At 34.9% G+C, this 21,622-nt stretch overlaps 1 protein-coding gene and 1 long non-coding RNA gene across 2 annotated transcripts in view; both read right to left on the bottom strand.

Annotated features, from left to right (window-relative positions):
* Window positions 1–323: 323 nt before the first annotated feature.
* LOC132560442 (uncharacterized) lies at window positions 324–1,260 on the bottom strand. Its single transcript, XR_009554653.1, has 3 exons — window positions 1,197–1,260; window positions 712–792; window positions 324–414 (listed from the first exon to the last, which is right to left on the bottom strand). It is a non-coding gene; the product is annotated as an uncharacterized LOC132560442 (long non-coding RNA).
* A 1,530-nt stretch (window positions 1,261–2,790) lies between these two features.
* LOC132560444 (scavenger receptor cysteine-rich type 1 protein M160-like) overlaps window positions 2,791–21,622 on the bottom strand; it is a 43,907-nt gene continuing 25,075 nt past the window's right edge. Inside the window, exons 21-37 of the mRNA XM_060225107.1 lie at window positions 21,379–21,566; window positions 19,983–20,133; window positions 19,550–19,722; window positions 17,835–17,991; window positions 17,508–17,695; window positions 15,934–16,084; window positions 14,688–14,860; window positions 14,167–14,323; window positions 12,684–12,877; window positions 12,271–12,493; window positions 11,730–11,902; window positions 8,344–8,420; window positions 7,071–8,071; window positions 6,665–6,792; window positions 6,087–6,485; window positions 3,675–3,825; window positions 2,791–3,188 (exon numbers count right to left, since the gene is read on the bottom strand). Coding sequence (XP_060081090.1) covers window positions 2,993–3,188; window positions 3,675–3,825; window positions 6,087–6,485; window positions 6,665–6,792; window positions 7,071–8,071; window positions 8,344–8,420; window positions 11,730–11,902; window positions 12,271–12,493; window positions 12,684–12,877; window positions 14,167–14,323; window positions 14,688–14,860; window positions 15,934–16,084; window positions 17,508–17,695; window positions 17,835–17,991; window positions 19,550–19,722; window positions 19,983–20,133; window positions 21,379–21,566 — 3,880 coding nt within the window. The 3' untranslated portion in view covers window positions 2,791–2,992. The remainder of the gene's footprint in view (window positions 3,189–3,674; window positions 3,826–6,086; window positions 6,486–6,664; window positions 6,793–7,070; window positions 8,072–8,343; window positions 8,421–11,729; window positions 11,903–12,270; window positions 12,494–12,683; window positions 12,878–14,166; window positions 14,324–14,687; window positions 14,861–15,933; window positions 16,085–17,507; window positions 17,696–17,834; window positions 17,992–19,549; window positions 19,723–19,982; window positions 20,134–21,378; window positions 21,567–21,622) is intronic.

Raw genomic sequence — 21,622 nt, forward strand, 5'->3', positions numbered from 1 at the left:
GTCAATTAACCTATATTTGTTATTATCGATTTTAATGCGACAACACTCCGATTTATGTAACGTGACAAAAGGTTTCCGAACTTGCGTGAAAAATAACGGGACTTCAGCTTGAAACATTAGCAGGAATTGATACATAGATAAGTCTAATATTATATGGTGCACATTTGTTTGGTTATGTTATAAGGCAAAGTCAACAAAAATATCAAAAGTTTCTAACACACTACGCCATCAGAGATTCCCCCTCCTCCACTGACAAGCGATTTCCCGCGGTATCGCCTACACCAGGTGTGGTACAGTTACCTAAATATGAACTTATGCCGTCAAGCATAATCCTTCTGTCACCCCTGGTATCCATGCCAATTGTTTCATTAGGCTTTATTAGTTTTACTGCCATGACAGCTGGAAGACTCCTGGCTGCAAAAGTTTAAGTTAAGGTATAAGATATCTGATTTCATATTTGTGAATTGCCAATGGAGCTTTGTTTAATTTTCCCCTGCCAATATGTATCTATTAATTTACCAAACCTAGCCATCATTTCTCCATCACCTTATTGCCTTTGCATCTATAGACAAGATTAAGTTCTTCTTAAAGGGGGCAATAGAATATTGAGGATGATAACCAGTATATGAGTTTTGACCTTTGTTATGCATATATGTTTTCTTATGTGATCCACTTGTTGATAAACTTTATTGGCCTTTCCAGCTTTCTTACTAATTTCATTCCACAAGACGCTGTGATGGTTTGCCACTCAGAATTTCTCCAATCTCAGCTGGACAAGGTTTAGAGCTTCACCTGTAAAATAAGTTTATTAAAACATGTATTCGTTTAAACTTCAAAATAACTTTAAACTTTTTTAACTTTAAACAATGTTAAAGGTAAAAATTAGAAGCATATTTTATACAGCCATACCTCTCTTAACATGGCCAATAACAGCAAGGCAGTCACACAGGCACATGTTCATAAGCTTGTGAATTTAGAACTTTAATAATCTGGAATAATTGTAGCAGACAAACAACCTGACTCCGACATAAAACCTGCCTTCCTTGAGTTTGCAAAGGGAAAGTAATGAACTATTTTATTAATTTTAATTTTAATTATTTTATATTAATGAAACTACTTGTAAACGGTTAATTTTGTTGGCCTCCTGAAGTGGATACCAGCAAGGTAATGTTTAGTGGAACATATATACATAATACCTGCATTTGGTTAGATGTTGGATACGCTTTCCTGTTTTACTTCTTCACTGGATAAGTTGGTTTTCACTGCTGCAAACGAAACTAGACAACTCAGTGAACTACAGTCCCTCCACCAGATGTGAAATTATTGAGACAAAAATACTTTTCCTTTTATGCAAGTCAAAGGTCAAAATGAAGGTAATAGTGACCAACTTTTGACACATGACAAATCGCCTCCCCTAGGTGACCCCATGCCGCAAGTTGAAGTTCCAGTGGCAAGAGGTGTGGACGCAACCCAACTTTATATATATTAACAAACATTTTTGGAGAGCATTCCTTAATGTTTATAAACATAGTTCCTTTCATTTCTAAAATGTAGTATCTTATAATATATTCTAAAATAAATGAAAGAAGTATAAGTACCTGTTAGTGTCACATCAGTAGGCCTAGATCTCGCTACTTATGATGTACTGTCTTCTGAAAAAGTATGATTATCATTTAGATATAAAACATTCATATTGCTTGGTTTAGGAGAAATATTACATTCTCGGTCATCAGTGGGGGTTGTACGATAAAAAAACCCAGTAATATTTCATGCACTATTTACCATATCCATGTTGTCCAATACAAAAAGTGCAAGTATATATTTCGCCAGTCATGAATTGTTGTCTGAATTTCTTTGCCCATTACAAAGTTTTTCTTGTGATTATGGTACATCCAACAGGAGTACAGCTTTACATGATATATACCTGATAAACCTTCCTGAGGCTAAGCACTGGCGTTTGATGACGATCTTGTTCGTAATTTAGTTATTGCGTAAGCATCTAAAAGAAAAAAAAGAAATGTATTGCACATGTTTATTCAGCATCATGTTTCGGAAGAAAAATAAATGTAAAGTAATGTATTTCTGTTGTCATTGTTTGTCATTATCTTATGATATTTGGATACTTTTCGGTCTGCTTGTGATTTTCAAATGGAATATTCTGCTTTCAAATCAGTTTGACTGCATTTCGCTTTTTGTTCGAAAAAGGTATCCATGAATCTTTATATGGTTGATGTTGTTTAATTCCGTTTGTTTTTTAGATAAGAAATAAGATAGATGTTTCGCTTACCTTCTATCTGGAACCCGGTTGAATTAAGTTTTAAAACAACTATAGCTAGTAGAATCATACTCTGTACACACTTGCACACGCTCGCTCAATATGAAGACACGTCAATAGATTACAACCAATGTACATCAGACAACAGTACAATACACGACATTCCACAACAGACACCATGTTGTATAACACCACATGAAAGACACCGCATTGTATGACGTAAAAATATCACATTACATGACATCACATGAATATGAAATTACATGACATCATAGTACATTATAGGAGGAACAATTTATAACAGTTCAAAAATTATGAAGTAACGTATTCTACATTTGCAGTTTAAGTTCAGATCAGTTTGGTTGTTGGTGATTTCAGCACTGAAACAAAGAAACTAAAGCTGAATTAAATTAATATATATACAATAATATTTCGTTGTCGTAACCATTGACAAATTCCTACAATTAAAAATACATTTCCTACAATCAAAATTGTACAATTATAATTAGGGTAGAAATGCATTGCAAAATCATAAGGTACGTTCAAACGGTGCATTAAATTCTTGGTCTCGATGTTGGTATTAAGATGTGTCATTAACTGTTATTCCATCTAAACCATGATATCAAACCCCGAAAAAATCATTGTATTCCATTGCAGAATGCAGATTCGTTTACGACTATACATTTTAACAGAGTTGAAATTTAAGAATCCTGACGACTACTTACTATTCACACAGGTAACTGCTGCCGTGTACTGGTCGCGACTACTACTTCCTCGAAATACCCCAAAGCCACCAAACGGACAGTCAACAATGGTCAATTCTGTACCTGTGCACTGGCATAAATCCATCCAGGTCGGTTGCTGACGGTTGTACAATCCAAACTCATGACTCACCGTGTTTGCAATGCCCGCTCTGACGTAAAATCAATGGCTTGGCAATATATCAGCTTCATAAGTTGGTATCATATAAAAGTTTAGTCATTGTCTTATCTTAAAACTTACTATACACATTATTAAGCATTATTGAAATAGTTTCCAGACGACAAACCAGTTTGTCAATACAGCAATAACAAAATTCTAATACACTGTGCTGTAAAATAACATGTTTTTTTTTCAACATTCCTTGAAACTTTAACGTAAAATGTCAAGTTTGACGCTCTTCAGAAGTTGTCTAGGTTATATTTTGTGAGATACAAAATTATCGCATAAGTGTAAAGACTATTTATGAGGAAGACTTTCATTTGTTGGAAAAATTAATTAAAAAAAAAAAATGGCGCAGGAAACGTTTTATTTCTGAAGAAGTGGATACCATGACATATCCAGCATGTCTGGCAGCACTGCTACCTAACTATTGATATTAATTTGTTTATCATACTAGATATCCTCAGAAGTAACTTACTTGTATCCAAGCATCCGACATGCCACTCTGGCGTCCTTATCGTCCCAGTACCAGCCCCCAACGTACCCCCAGTACCCGGAGAAGTACACTTCCACCCGCCCCTGTCCATCAGCAGACATGTCCACAAGTCTCACCTCCACAGATGTGGTATCTATCACCAAACACGATCATTATCTATTGTCACATATCAAATGGCAGAAATTTGTCTTCCTTGGTTACCAGGCACAAAAATAAACCCACACTTTTAACTAAGAGACATAACTCAAGCCTTTTGTTAGTCATCAATTTATAGTATTTGATGTTGTGACACCAATATTGTAAGTGATGTTGTGATGTTGATATAGTACCTTATGAGATTCTGACATTGTACCTAATGTTATGCTTCTGATATTGTACCTGCTGTTGTGATTCTGATATGGCACTTGTTGTTGTGATTCTGATATTGTACCTGATGTTGTGATTGTGACATTGTACCTGATGTTGTGATTCTGATATTGTACCTGATGTTGTGATTCTGATATTGTACCTGATGTTGCGATTCTGATATTGTATCAGATGTTGTGATTCTGATATTGTACCTGATGTTGTGATTCTGACATTGTACCTGATGTTATGCTTCTGACATTGTACCTGATGTTGTGATTATGACATTGTACCTGATGTTGTGATTCTGACATTGTACCTGATGTTGTGATTATGATATTGTACCTGCTGTTGTGATTCTGATATGGCACTTGTTGTTGTGATTCTGATATTGTACCTGATGTTGTGATTGTGACATTGTACCTGATGTTGTGATTCTGATATTGTACCTGATGTTGTGATTCTGATATTGTATCAGATGTTGTGATTCTGACATTGTACCTGATGTTGTGATTCTGACATTGTACCTGATGTTATGCTTCTGACATTGTACCTGATGTTGTGATTATGACATTGTACCTGATGTTGTGATTCTGACATTGTACCTGATGTTGTGATTATGATATTTTACCTGATGTTGTGATTATGATATTGTACCTGATGTTGTGATTCTGATATTGTACCTGATGTTGTGATTCTGACATTGTACCTGATGTTGTGATTTTGACATTGTACATGATGTTGTGATTCTGACATTGTACCTGATGTTGTGATTCTGACATTGTACCTGATGTTGTGATTCTGACATCGTACATGGTTAGAGTAAGGTTAATGGTCACTGACATTGTTGGTGGTCTTATGATACCGACATTGTTCGTAATATTAATTTTGAAAACACAGTAAATACGGAGGCCTCGTATGATATGTATAAATATCCATCGGCCATCGGTTGAAGGGATTGTCGAGACACCTACATTGATTTTAATGGCTCTCAATTAAATTGATAACTATCTATTTGTTTTATGTTCTATGTCTGTGATATAATATTGGTGTCTTGATAATGGGGCAGATTGCATCGAAAATTTTTTGACAATTCACTTGTCCGTACGGTCGTTATTACTTCATTTATCACACACATATATAACGTGGTAACCATTGAAACTACATTAATATGGAAACTTAAGAGGTCATGTATATGTAAAAAAAACATGTAGTCTGCAAAGGAGTAGATGCATTAAGGGTCAATTTTGGCCCCAGCATAGATTTTCTTAATTTTTATATCATGCAAACATGGACATATGACATTGATAAAAAAACAAGTTTTCAATAATTCTGACAATTCGTTGCCTAGCAACGGGCCTGGAAACCAACCTACTCTTTACCGTCTATTTGCACATTTTAGTGATATTTCACTGTTTTTTTTTATTATTTGGTGAAAATATTTAATCAATTTTTACATATCAATGGTATGATTTAAAAATCATATCATATTTGTGATCAACCATCATATATTACATGTTTAAGATTTCCTAGCAACACAATAGCAACCAAACTCTCTCCATAGCAACGGATTGTAATAAATACAATAATGGACACAGAAAATTGATGATAATACTCATGGGCTGTTTAGATTATGATACATCTTAAAAATGTAAATATGATGATACAATAGAGCATATAGGTGGTATTCCACAGTAACCATGTCTTACCATAGCAACTAAATATTTCACCATAGCAACGGTACATGCAATAATCAGTACATCAATTTGTCAATACTTCCGTACACGGTTATCTTTATATTCTTGGTTAATTTGAAAATGATATGAAATCAAACATGTTACAGTTAATGATTCTTACAAAAGTTAAAAGTTATTTCAAATAAACATTATGCACTAACAAAATACATTGTCATTCGAGATTAAAGCCAATTCCTCAGTCGATCAAGTGACCATTGTGCATTTGTATTTACATTTTTGGAGATTCCGAAATTTATATGTAATTTACATGGCTACATCGGTAAAGCTGTGCTGTTTTATTCCTCCGTGTTACCTTCATCATCACTCTCATCAATACTGATTGGGTCTGGTGTATAACTGGCATCTTGTAAATATTGTGTCCAGTCCTTACTAAAGTCAAAGGACTTGTCTAAATGACGTGCAAATCCCATATACCATAAGATGGATGCAACATGGGAGCAAGTCCCAACCACCCTCGCCCCAGCACGGCATGTACAGTACCATCCTTGCACATTACAATCATCAAATGATACCCACAATTGGTAAAGTTTTGAGGAAAAATGTCGGCTCTGTATCTTGGCATTGATCAGATTAGCATCTACTTTACAGATAGATACTTCATATCCTCCCGTTTCGCTCATATGTTCCTGTGTGTAGGACCGTGCCAGTTTGAGCTGATACACTCCCAGTGTCAAATTCCGCAGGTCTTCTTCTGTCAGAACAGGAAATATGATATCAGTTGTGGTCTCCATCTTCTGCCACTTACTAGGTCGATTGAAAAGGCCTTCTCGTTCAATAATCTCCCAAAGAGAATTCTGCTTCCGTGACAAATGCAACATTTTCGATCCTAGCAGTTGATCTTGCTCTGCATCCCCGTGCTTATTGGTGTACCGAACTTGTTGAAGATTGCACACACAATCCTGACAATATCGCCTATGTATGGAATCTGTGAGTTTGGCAACACACGATCCAAATATTTCCAGGTTTTTAACCGTCCATTCACAGCCTCAACGACCCATCTGAAAAATAGTAAATAGATGCATTTTGAATGTGAATAAATGAAGTATTCAAATGCATATGATGGTAACTATATCAAATAAATTTTGTTTTCAATTTCGACATCTTCTAAATGGACAGGTTTATGCAGTTCAACTTATAAAATCGAAAGTATCTAATTCTCACTGGGAATTACCTTTAACCATTTTAATGATATATTAATACAAATAAGTTATAAATATGTTGTAAAAGCAATTGGTAAAGTTAGTAAAATGTTACTCAGAACAAAGAGAGACCTTACCTTATTTTAGTAACAAGCCTGGAAGCGTTGCTTTCTCCGGTAGTGTGCTGTTTCCTTTGCTTGGAAAAAGAAGGCATCTCTGTTTGTATTCCTAGCTGTTGTAGGAGGTCCATGGAATCTCTAAAGCCTCTGTCAAACACAAACACATCATTTTCCTGAATCCACTCCTTGATTTCTTGAATGTTGGAATTTAAAATCTGATTCAGGATGCTGGCATCATTGTTTTTGGAATCGGCAAAATAGGGACCTAACACGGACACTATGTAACCTGTTGTGGTGACAAATATCATAGGTTTTACCAACGGCCGGTGCTTATGCATGCTGTAACTCCTCCTTTGGAACATAAATTGGCCACTCTTTTGTATATAAATGTAGGTGCCATCAATTACAAGAATGGCTGGTTCCATAAGTCCTCCAAACAATGTTTGGGCGAGTGGTCTTGTGTGTTTCAGTATAATATCTTGTCGACTAACATGCTGAAATCCCAAATTTGATGGAACAAAGTCTTTCGCTAGTGCAACTCTTGCCGATGTTACTGCACGTCGAATAGAATCTTTTCCAATGTTAAAAACTGTTGATAGGACTTTATTTGACATGCCACTTTTTAGTTTAGTAAGAAAGATGCCGACACAAGATTTAATGCTCCTATTCTTTGAAGATCGCACAGAACCAGCACAGTGAGTACACAAATCGTTAAAATGCTGTGTACATAGTCCAGTTAGTGTAATGAAATCTTCATTCGAAAGGGCATGCGGTGAGTCAAAGTCAATGCGTTTGCTTTGCTGTGTATTTGCTACATCTCTAATCTTAGAAATCAATGCCACTATTTCAGTACGATTAAGAGAAGATAGGTCACTTTTTATAGCAATGTTTTCACAAGCATCATTTTGCAATAGACCATCCTCGATATGATGACTACAACATCTTGCTCCGAACGGAACTAAAACCCCTTTTCGCAGGAAGAGGTCGTATTTCGCGTCACGAGATATTACCACCAGTTTCTATGGGTAAGTATTGCATACAAAACATTTTTTGTGGCTACTTCCAGTGGATGGGATTGAAAGTGTAATATTCCGCGGCGATGAAAGGATGTTCTTTGTTGATTTATTACAAGGGGCTTCAACTGAAGAGTGGTGTTGAGCGATGTGTGTACGACGCTGTAGTATTGAGCGATGACATGACATACGACACTTTCCACAAATGACATCTTCTTCTTTTGTTTGTATCATATATGTTTTCAACAAATATTTTCTTAGTGAAGAGTTTTCCTTGCCTTTAGTGAAGCGCCTGTCCCCAGGTTTTGTTCTCTTAGAACAAACAACACACCGAAATTCTCCCTTTCCAGGCATCCTAAACAAATAGATACTAACTATATTAAAATATGTCCCAAACATCAGAAACTAAAGGGCGTCTGGGCATTTACTTATTGTATGTTGAATAAATATGAAACATTGTATCCATCACTTGTTGTTTATACAGTGTATCATGCAATACTGATCTTCATAATGTTATTACAATGATTTATCAAACATGTAAATTGATGTGTTAACAGGGACCCGAGTCAGATATGAGCATTGCTTTGACTGGGTGTTAAATATTTGTATTACTTTACTAGAAGTCAATAATTGCTTTATTATACAGTATATACTGTATGAAATAATAAAATAATAGCTATTTTAGAAGCTGGTAGCTGGACTCATATGAAGTAATCGAAAATGTTTATCATTGTTCTTCATAAATAGCCAACAAGGAAAGACTGGACAAACAATTGGTGGGAGACAGACAGTGACAATTACATTAAACACATGTATAATAGAAAAAAACCTGTTTTTATTACAATACATATATCAGTCACCTTTTTTAAAATAAAATATTGTAGTAGAAACGGAAATAAACATGATAATGAGATAATTCTCCTCCAAGTATTTCAGATTTCTGTTACTTAACAATTTGAAGCATAGAAATAAGATTAATTCAGGAACTTCCTAAAACACTTACATGTAACTTCAAGAATCTCCAGGCATTTTCTCGCTACTCTCTGTCTCCTATTACGTCACTAGTAAACCTTAAAGAATGAAAATAATGAAAATAAATAATCTATTAATTCTTAAGTTCGGTGAAAAATCTGATTTTTACAAAACTTTATTTTAAAGAGTAACTAATGTATATTATGCCAGTGTCAATCTGTTTTAAAAAAATATATATCAAGCCAGTGTTTCGTATGTTTCCCGTAATTTGTTTTTGGTAACAGTACATGTAGCATTGATACTGGCTATACAGTATATCTGGAGCATATAATCACGTTTATATATACATGTAAGCATGTACATGTATATACTTCATTTAGTTATTCAGGGATGTGCCATTATAACAAGAGTTCTCCCGAAATATACAAGCCAATAAACTAACTGCAGCCAAAAATGAAGCTAGGTCAAAAATATCAAATAGCCACAATATAATAATGTTCGATTCATTGTGCTGACGAAACTTACAAAGCAGAAGACTTACGTTTAATTTCTGAATCAAATGTATCCATAAAAATATTTGAATTCAGGTCCTCAGGATCGTTATGTTACTGGGATTCTTCAAAAGAAAATATGCATGGTAAGATTTTTCATCGTATTAATTTTATAATAGCATAAATGAGAGAAATTATACCCTAGCCCATAAGATTAACACTTTAGTTTCTGCACGTATATGCTGATTATTTGATGCTAGCAAAAGTAAGTCCGACGCAAAAAATATATATAGAAAAAAAACTACCCCTGGTCGATAACAATTCAGCAAAATGACGCGATGTAAGAGTTACAATATCTCCAAAAGAAATATTTGTAACACCAAGACTATCGATGCAAATATAATTGTTTGTATTAGAATGCAAGGATATTTATATGGAAAAATACATGTAGCAACATGATATAACGTCCTGAAAATATTCTAATATTTATAATTATTAATTCTATCAGTACATTATTGATGAATATAACTAATAAAATCGAGAATAATTGAGGTGAAAGTTATAGAAAAAAAATAAGAATAAAAAATAATATGTTGTGTGCCCGCGATTTGAACTCGCCCCGGCAAAACTACACCTTCAGAGCATCGCACCTTCACCATTACACTACAGCGGACGATTTTGTTAGTAATATAAATCAAAACCAACACACTTCGGATGTACACTGATTTTATTATGGGTGTGTGAATTGACACTTTAGTTTATATCTCGTATATAGGAACACTTTCTCATTTTTATATGTTAGTGTATGTTTTGAAAACAACACTGTAGCAAATACAGTTTTGCCATTATGTTTTTTCTGACGATAAATCCCTGCATTTTGTTTGGTTGCAAAATTCTATTTTTAGACGCAGACTCAGACAACGTTATTATGGAAAATACCGTTTACTAACAAAAAAAGAAAAGGTTTTATTTTATTTTTTATACTTGTTATTGTATTTTTACTTACTGCATACTTATCAAAACACTAGGAATATCTACAATGACTATTTTTTCGAAGTCAGATCTGACGTCTGCTCATATGCACAAACGTAAACAAATCACGACAATGTCGCGAATACACAACATGGATATCTTCTACATAATATTGTTACATACCTGTTAAAGAAGTAGACAACTTCTACAAGATGTGCAGATGTGTTGACAGCTCTTCTACGTATACATACTTCAAATGTAGGCTGAAACTTGCAAGATCTTCTATGCGAGTTTAGACTAACGTACAATGTAGCGCATGAGACTCGGGCCTAGGAGATTGCAAAATCTAGGAGTTGTTACCATGGATATTTTTGTCATTTTTCAAAATACATTTTTTTTCATTATTATTATCTAATTTTATTAACAAACATAAGTCAAGTCATTTTTCATGTTTTTGTCTTTTATTTCAGCATCCATTTACTTCCGCAATCTTGTAGTCGGTCTCGACGCTAACGTTACGCTGGGCAACGTCAAAATCTCACCAAAATCGTGAAATGTGGTTACAAATTCAGAAGATATTTGTTATTTTAAATACCTCCCCAGGCATGTACCAAAAAAATATTTGAGCATCGCAAACATAATGTGGAAATTGTTCTCAATGATAAATATAAAATTGGTACACCCTTGGGGAGGTAGTTAATTTTTCGTTCAAAGTCATAAAATATCGAAAAAAATCGTGACTTTTTGTAAACGTGACGTTTTCCCGCGAAATTTGTGACGTCATCACACGCGTTATGAACCTATCTTTATCTGCATTTCAACTGATAAGTTGTTAAATAACAAAAATGGGTACATGATTAAAGAATTTTCTAACAATTAAAAAAAAGATTTTTTGAGGCCAATTTTGAGCCAAAGTGCATCTACTCCTTTATATATAAAAAGTGGAAATCATTGAAACGTTACGGCGATAGAAAATGTGGTAGTTCAAAGATCAATTAGCTATAGGAAAAAACGTGTACATAATAATAGAAACTGTATTGTGGCTATCATAGAAGTAGTTAACATGGATATTTCATCAATAAAGCAAAACATGATAGACATACAAATTACACTCCTACAGATGTAATAAAAAGTTATTTTACCTTTCTTTAAAAATCGTCATAGAAAGCAGCGAAACTTACAATGAATATCAAAACCTAATCAAAATATTGTAATATGATATTATTCACCTGTAGAATCAAAACAAACAACACCAACATCTTCAGTGTGGTCACAGGAGGAACCCGTGGTATTCAAACGACATTCATCCAGCTTTGATTCAGTACCGGAACACTCAACATTTTGAATTAACACTGGGTCGGTACCTTGTCCAAACGCTGCATGTGTATATGGAGAACCGTGACTGAAACAGGAAGTATCCAGATAGCAATTAACCCAGCGATAAATAAATTGATGATGATGCTTAAAAAGCTAATATTAAACCAGATGTAGAAATTACTAAGTACACAGATAACCCTAACCACACACAAACATTAATTTACAACCATCTTAGATCTTGCCGTATTTATTATACAGAAGTATCATATACACCTGATTGCCATTATAATATCCTCTGTAAATCTATCTATTTTATTCTATGAACGATGAATTCCCATCGGAAAAAACAGCAATATTGACTTGGATAGACAAAGACTGACATTGCTGATGTCGTCGATGGAGAAGAAAATGTTTTCCTAGTGTTACGAATAAAGACAGATGATTTTGAATTACCTGTAACCAAGCATCCTACAGACAACTTTAGCATCGTCACTATCCCATACGTCATCGCAAACAGTTCCCCACTGATCACCGTGAAACACTTCCACGCGACCAGAGGTGATGGAAAACCCATTGACCAACCGAATTTCACTCTGTGTGTTATAGGTTGTGGAACTGGGACCAAGGGTCGTTGTAGTAACCGGGGCTGTTGTGGTTATAGGTATCGTGGTTGTTTCTAGTGTAGTAAGGTGAAATATTAAACAGCATGGAAGTGATTGGCATAACAATTCTTACATTCCCTGTATCTGTTTTAAAAACCTAAACTAAAGCATTGATTTCAAATTGAGTGCGCGATTACTCGGTATACCACAAGGTCTTTATACATTAATTTTCTCTCTGTCAATATGTGCAACAACATCACTCACCAAGTAGTCCTGTGCATTTCACGAACGCGCTGTTCTGATAAGAGGATGCAGCTCCCGAGTACACTCCCCAGCCAGCAAAGACACATTGGGCCAAACTTGTTTCTACTCCGACACATTCTACAGAATCCATCCAGGTGGGCTTAGGACGTTCAGTTCCCTCGAATCGGTACAGGTAATTATGCGCTGAACCAGTGCTGAAGTAAGTATGATGAAGATTACGCGAAAACCCATAATTTTTCCTAATCAAAACAATTTCTAAAGTTGTCTCATGACATATCTGAGGTACATGTAACAAAAGGACTCCGAATGCCGTTCTAGCCTTCGAACTTATTTTTATCAAGAGGTAAGAACGCAATGTTGCGAATCGACTTCATTGTTGATATTCAACAAATTTAACAAATTATGCATCATAACAGTAATTCAGAGAACAAATACATGGATCTCGTTCAATATTCTCCTTGGAAATGAAAAACATCCAGGTGCTTGAAAATACACCAGGTACGGTTTTCTAGCTACAAAATAATTCGTATTTGAACCACGATTTTTGTTTTTATACAGAACCCTTTATCCATTGATATCTTAATTACCTGAGTTTGACAGTTATAATAATTTTTTAACTTGCTTTCCTGTCATGCTTGGTCAACTAAAATAACATTATGTTCACTTTCTCGAATGAATTTGAGTTTTCGTCAGTATAGAATTATGATTGTTACTAAATAACGGCCCGTCAACACATAAAATGTCGTCGTTAGGGTTATCAACCGGTGAAATACACATCGACCCAACAAAGAAATAACATCAAACAAACTAAAACGTAAATGACAAACGCTTAAAATCTTCAATGGTTATACTATTACAAAAGATTAAAATGTTAAGTCATATTCTTTAATATAGACCAGCATCTTTCAGAAAACCTAATAAATTTGATTTTAATTTAATTAATTAACTTTATTAATCTCAACAGTTTCAAAAAGGGTCTTTAGAACGTTACGATAAAAAAATTCTCAGTAGTGCAATAAAATATGTTTAAGTTGTCTTTGCCCGTCTTCGGATGGGTCATACTTACCTTTCACATTTATATATGTTGAAAGGCGAAGATAATCATCAGTACATAGAATGTGATAAGCCATTCACCGTTGATAATTTTTCTTGGACTCAATTGACTTACTGTCCACTCGAGAATTTTTTATTGTAACTTTACAAGTCTAAAATCCCGTTTTGAAACTCTTGAGATATATAAAATTCTAGGTTATCTGAAAGATGTTGGTCAATGTTATAGAATATGACTGACCAAGATTGAAATAATAATAATATTAAATTCTGCTACATTCTGACGTAGAGAAAAACGCAATGTTGACAATTGCGATCACTGAAAATTCAGTTTCTAGTGTCATACTTTTATGTTATTCTTGTCCTTATCAATAATCTCACGGAAATTGAATCAATTGAAAGAATGGTTGATCCTTGATGCTTCACAACAAACCTGTATCCGAACATCCTGCAAGCAACATGGGCATCGTTCACTTGCCATTGATATGATCCTACGAAGCCCCAGTAACCCCCGTAGAAAACCTCAATTCGTCCAGAACTCTTGTTATATCCCTCCACTTCCACCAAGCGAAATTTTATGTCTGAAATATCTATGTAATATAATACCAGAGTTAATGTAGGTTAGATTTGTTTGCTTTCTGTTACTTCAACACGTGTGTATATGTTAAGTTTAGTAGGCAGATGCTATGAATATAAAATGGGTGTAGAAAATGGAAAACGCTGCATACTTTCACAGTAAAATACACTATTTTCCTTCAATAGATCAGCAAAAACGAAAAAAGTAAATACAGCACACAATCACACTGAACACCTATTGATTGTAATACACTGTCCAACAGAGTTTTATGATATTATGAGCAACCAAGAAAGTTAGGTAACCATTATTACTAATATCACAGAAGAAAACGGCTCATGTGTTCAGATGAAAAGAAATCCAGCAAAATGAAGTAATACCCGAGTCATTAAAGCAGACAACACCAACATCGTAGGAGTGGGAACATGTAGACCCAAATCCATCATACGGACATTGCAACAGTTGGGTCTCCGAGCCAGAACAGCCGACGTCACTCATCCATGTAATTCCACTTCCCTTGCCAAACACAGCATATCGATAACCTGACCCATACCTATGGAAAAAGGGAATTTCTTGAACAAACGCCGGACGAGATCAGTAAGGAATTTGGCTATCAGAACTCAATATATCGTATGGAAAACGAATATTGACGAAAGAATAAGACTATTGTTATGATTTATTAACAATGAAATACTTACACTATTTAAACGTTGTTTTTGTGTTTTGAGATGATAGTATAACATTTCGCAGTTTCAAACATATTACCACCGTAATATTCCTATATACATACTATCAACCGAAAATGTTCGGGGGAAATATTGTCGCCGCCATGTCCGTTTGTCTTTCAATTCGTCCTTTCGTGTCCGGGGCATAACATTGCCCACATTTAAGAAAGGGTAATGAAACTTCGTGTATACATTGGTCATACTAATGCAATGTGCAGTCCTCGACCGAAAGAGTTACTGCCCTTTGTTAAAATTTTGTGTCTAGAGCACAATATTAAATTGTTTGCAGTTAAACAAGGATAATGAAACTTGCTGTATACATTGATTACCCAAAGACAAGGTACATCATACTGTTGTTAGTGTCCACAACCCTTTAATTACATAATCATTTGCCTTCGTTAAAACCTTGTCTGGTGTTTTACTTTGCCGGCATTTAAATAAACTAAGATAATAAAACGTGATATATACATCAGTCATACAAAAAACAGTGTTGTGATGTCAAAGTCCATGACCCCTCTGTTACAGTGTTATTTTCCTTTGCATTTAAACTAGGATCACGAAACTTAGTGTACACATTCGACATAGTAAAAATGTGCAGTATGCCAACTTCAGGGCCTGCTTAATTACATAATTTTTGCCAATTCTTTTAAATTCGTATCCAATAAAGTCGTTTTAATGGGAGTATTCTTAATGTTCACAGTGTTCTTGGCTGCTTACGTGACCTACATTTGTCAAGTGACTGAGAGCTCCGGTGATTATGTGTACCGAATTGTTGTCATAAAGTCTGGAGAGCAAGGATAATTCTGTTGATACAAATCAGTCTAATATTATCCATTTTGCATTGCTTCAGAAGGTCATGAAGATTTATTTCACTATCATTTTTATGAAGTACAATGTTCACCTGAACCCAAGCATCCGACAGACAACCTGTGCATCATTATTGTCCCAGGACCGGTCACATACAGCTCCCCACTCTCCTGCAAAGAACACCTCCACACGACCAGAGCTGTTGGAAAATCCTCCCACCAACCGAACGGCATGTTCTTCGATGTCTGTAAAGACGAATCAATATTAATATTATTAGGAAAGTTTCGTTTTTAATCTGGAGTACAGTGCAATGGTATTCATTTGCTCTTCGTAATCTTACAGAATTTTTCTCTGGTGTTTAACCACATGCATCAAAATGTTAATAATTGTTGCACTACACGCTCTTTGTTTGAGGGAGAGATCTTCCAATGTTTCAGAGATACCCTCAAAATACAAGGGATATGGAAGTCATTATGATATTTGAAGTGTACGGAATTCTTTCGTACATTTGGTAATATTTTTTGGTAATTTCCTATCTCTTCCTTTCCCTATCTTTGTCCCCGTTTTATTACGGTTTCTTTTAAAATTGTTATCTTCCTGTTTGACTTTAAGTAGAATGACAATAAATAAATAAATAAATTGTTTTTTTCTAAATGTGAAAAAAGAACTAGAGCTGCTCGGTTGTTGATCATATTTCTGTACAACGTGATTCTGCCAATACATGTATGCGCAACAAAACAACGAATGAATATATTGACAATCCGATTTGACAGATGATTCCGAATTTTATTTAATTAAGAGATTAGGTCATGGATGTTTGTTTTAAAATGAAAATTGTTGAAACAACAAAATTCGGGATTAATTCCAAATCTTAAAATGAAAAATGGTTAAAATATCGAAATATGATATCATCAACCAAAAAACTAAACATTTAGTTCGAAACAATGATTAATTTAATCACAGCAAATCATATCGCCGTTTTTTAATCATGACGCAGTGGTTCCTCTTACTTTCCAGTCAAGTTAACGATTAAATTTGAATCGGACATGTAAAAACGCTTTATAAAGTTTACATCTGTGGAATATCAGTCAAAATCATCGTTTATATGGATTCCTAACGTAAAGTGGCAAAGATTATTTTATTGTAATGCAGATCAATAAAATACCAAACATCTTGAAAAATCTTCAGATTTACTCTGGGTAAAAAATCAAACAAGCAGTAAAGGATGTATTGATTTTACTACAGAAATATTGTTATAATTAGCCGTAATATTTCTGTTGTCGCCACTTTATCAAAATAACAAATTAAATCACGAAAATGAGTCTATTTTGCTACTTCAATTCTGATGCTATATCATTGAACTTTTCGTATAAGGACAAATGTGACAAGTTTAAACATACATTTATCACTATCAGATCTAACTCTTTCACTGATACATGTTCATACCCATCCTTCACATAGACAATCACCGATTGTCGTCTCATTGTCGTCATATTGATAACGTTACCACGAAGGTGGAGATGATGACAAGAAAATGCCGTAATAATTAGATATAGTATATGATGATAAATTTTACGATTCCTTCAGCAAAATTACTAATGTTGTCAATTAAAAGTAAAATATGACAACTTAGCATTAGCGAAGAGTCATTATTGTCCACATATTTACCACTATCGCTCAAGCAGGACACAAAAGCAGATCGGAATGCACTACTGATATACGATGATCCCCATCCTTCAAATAGACAGTCGGCGATAGTAGTTTCATTGCCATTACATCGGACGTTTTGCATCCATGTTGGATGTTGTACGTTGTTATAATCTATATCGTAATAAATCCAGTCTCCTTTCCCGGTCCTAATAGAACGAAAAAAGCAATATCAAGTTCATTTTGCTTTAAAGTAATACAATTCATATTACAGAAGGACTAAAAAAAGAAAATGTCTTATACCGGATAAGGTTGTAAGATTTTCAGCTTTGTGAAAGTCTGACATACCTGTATCCAAGCATCCTGCATGCAACATCAGCATCTTTATCGTTCCAGTTTTGATACCCGATATAACCCCAGAGACCAGCATGGTAAACTTCAACTCTGCCAGATCTGTTGTGGTATCCTTCTACCTCCACCAAACGTACCGCCACTTCAGAATTGTCTGATGTAACAGAAGAATATAGAGGAGGATCAAACATTAATTTACATCCAAATTGTGCAAGATATTCGGTGCTGCTTTCTGCCTGGTGTTGCATTTTTCTCAATGACAATACAGGTATAGAAATGAAGCAGCCGAGGTTCCATACATGTGAATGAAAATACACGTTTCTATGTTCGTAGAATGATATATTTCAGTTGTCAAAAAAATCGTTCAATACGCAATGACCAGTGCCTTTGACATATACAACAGAAACAGACAATGTCTCTTAGATTGGTTTACAACAACAAAGTTCCAGTTGTATCCATAATGAGCCGAGAATGATTATGGCAAGTTGCAAATGGCCCAATCACCATCGATAATAATTTGGTATTAGCATTCAGACAATTAATTATATTCCTGTATTACAATGTTATATCGATTTTTAATGCTGAGACGAAAAAAGAAAACGTAACACTTTATGTTGTGATCCTTGGTCAAGCATTTGATTAATTAGAATAAATCTGGGTCATTTTGTATTGCAAAACCTTTTCGTTAAGTTAGTTGCATTCAAAGTTTAAGAACAGTGGCTCAAGTTCAGTCATAACACCCTTGGTATCGTGTTTGGCTGGCGCTGATTATGTCAACAAAAAACAACATAATTATTAGCTAAACCCCAATTCATTAAGGGTAGGGCAAAATATGAACAAAAGGAAATAAATCCATGGTAACTCCTGAAACAGTACAAGAGGAATGTGAGAAGGAGTTCCGGAAGAGTAGGCGTCTTCTGCTTCATCGACAACATAACAGTTTGGGTTGATAGAACCATTGATCTTAAGCTTTCGTCCCAATATCGTAAGCAAGGGTTAAACTATTTTTATAACAACAAACATCTCGGTTATGTCACAACAAATTCGGGCCCATGTCGAGACGCAACTCCTCCTAAGAGCTCTTCTTTGGGCAAACACATACCGCTCAAATAACATACTGTAATTTAAGTTACAATCGTCCGTTTAGGGGACAATCGGATGTTGACCAAGATTGATTCTAGTCACTTAATTACTGGTAATTGTTTTAACAAGGAAACCAAAATGTTGTCCCGCTTGACTCCAAGACTCTACAGACTGCATCATGACCAAAGACTCTCCCTTTGTGTTTGCAACAGCAGAGGAATTACGTTAAAGTCGAAATATAGGAAATTTCTGCAAATTGTATGAACTTTGAGTGTAAGGAAAAACTGTCATTTTATTTAGTTTTTAAGGAAAACAAACGAAGATACAAGGTAGTCGCGTAAATCCTCGAGGAGCTTTCGAGGATTGGGTTATGCTAACTTTTGCAAAGATTTTAATATTGCAAAGAAGAAGTAGAAAACAATGTTTAACTCATTTACAGTCCAGAAAACATGCTGACGTTTTGTGTTCATTGGACATATATGTATTGTTTTGTATCGCACAACTAGTTTAGTCATTTGTGTTTTATATAATTATCGTGTGATATTCATCAGACAATGTCCACAAATATCTGATGAAAGTGGAAGTGCCACCATCGTTATGTCATACAGAATACATCTAACGTCGATTACCTGTATCGTTAAAACAAAATACACCAACATCAGAAGAGTGCGAACAGGTGGATCCCCATCCATCAAAGTCACAATCGTATAACGTTGATTCCGACCCAGAACATCCAAGTGATTTCATCCACACCACTCCCGTACCACGAGGAAAGCCTGCAGTGCCGTAGTTTACAGTATTACTGTAACAAAGAAAGGATGATACAAAACAATACAATACTGCTATGCGCCATACCCTCATCCAGAATGACGTTATTCTACCAGACTGTAATATTGTTCCACTCATCACGATAGTGAATCTAATTTTCATTCCCTGAAACATTTTAATGACTTCCCATTTCAACAGTACACTTAAAGCTCATTTTAAACCACAGTTTTATTTTAACCACACTGTACTACATGGGTTGTTACTTCGTAAACTACCGATATATCCTATTCGAACCTGTATCCTAGCATCCGACAGGCCACTTGTGCGTCTCCATAGCCCCAGCCACTGCTACATACTGTTCCCCACTGTCCATCATAGAATACCTCCACGCGGCCAGAAGTGTTAGAAAATCCTTCCATCAGCCTCAGATCGAACTCGGCCACATCTGTTAACCAGAAACGAATGATTTCTAAAAGAATGAATGACAGCAATGCTTGTCCAAAACTTTATTCAGGTTGCGTATTCGAAACATTCATTACCCTACATTATTCCTGAACAGCTGCTGGAAATACGATTAATCAATGAATTATTATATTTCTAATAAAACATACTGTTAACACTAAAGGTTGCCCACTAAATACATGTTTTCTTATTTCCATTTGAAATTGTAAAATAGATGAGTGTATATATGTATAGATATAACAAACATTTGGTCACGCCATACGTGATCAGCATTCATACTCATTTACAGTCACATTAAAACAATCCACAACATAGTACCTAATGTCATCAGTATAAATGACCACGAAATTATCAACTGTTATATCCTTGTCGGTACTGGAGTAACTCTTCAGAGACAATATTTGATTTCAATATATAACGATATGTAATAGGCTGGAAACTCTAAACTGTTATTCAATAGCATTCAACTCCGTCCAAGTCTTTTTGTTTAATTAAGAAAGAGGACATGTTTGAAGTGCTGCACATTTCAAACTTGATAGTTTCATATCGTGTATTCTTTACTGTGAACCCGAGCAGGTAGGGCTCAAGATTTGTAATTGCTATCCCGATAACATAGATTGTATGTAGCGACTTAACTGATGTTCTTTGACCCTTTTCTTCCAAATTATATAACAACGTTTTCTTCCCGCGTCGCTACTTATCAATATCTTACTTTTGATTCATGATGAATGTCCACCCGAATGAATGGTTAAGGGTTTATACAGTTGTAAGGTTATGATCTGATCTTAATGCTCACAAAAATAGGACAGTGTATGATCCTACATTTCAGCTGTCATATTTTATAAACTTTTATTCAAGATAACACTAGAGAAATGATCAATGATTACATATCGGGTAGCGACGAACCTCGGGGACTAAAAATTTACGAACTGTGTTTCCCATTCAGCAAACTCGACATTATGATGCATTTTCCTATTTTTCATGCCTTTGTACAGTATTATTTTCGATAAAAGTTTCTGAAATTTTCAATGACTGAATACCAGAAATAGTCTCATTGATCGTATTTCAAAGAAGGATAAGCTCATGAAAAGAACATACCAACATACTAAAGGATGAGTGAATTATGCTAAATTTTACTATTGTTGAAATAAAATAAAACTACTCAAGTAAAATATGACAGTTATAAAATCTGAGTTTTAACGAAGACCAATTATATTCACATATTTACCACTATCACTCAAGCAGGACACAAAAGCAGATCGGAATGAACTACTGACATACGATGATCCCCATCCTTCAAATAGACAGTCGGCGATAGTAGTTTCATTGCCATTACACCGGACGTTGTTCATCCATGTTGGATGTTGTACGTTGTTACGATCTAAATAATTGTAAATCCAGTCTCCTTTCCCGGTCCTAATAGAACGAAAAAAGCAATATCAAGTTCATTTTGCTTTAAAGTAATACAATTC

This window comes from Ylistrum balloti, unplaced genomic scaffold (assembly GCF_031769215.1).
Source record: "Ylistrum balloti isolate Yb309-2 unplaced genomic scaffold, AGI_CSIRO_Ybal_v1 Utg371064, whole genome shotgun sequence".
NCBI classification, from domain to species: Eukaryota; Metazoa; Mollusca; class Bivalvia; order Pectinida; family Pectinidae; genus Ylistrum; species Ylistrum balloti.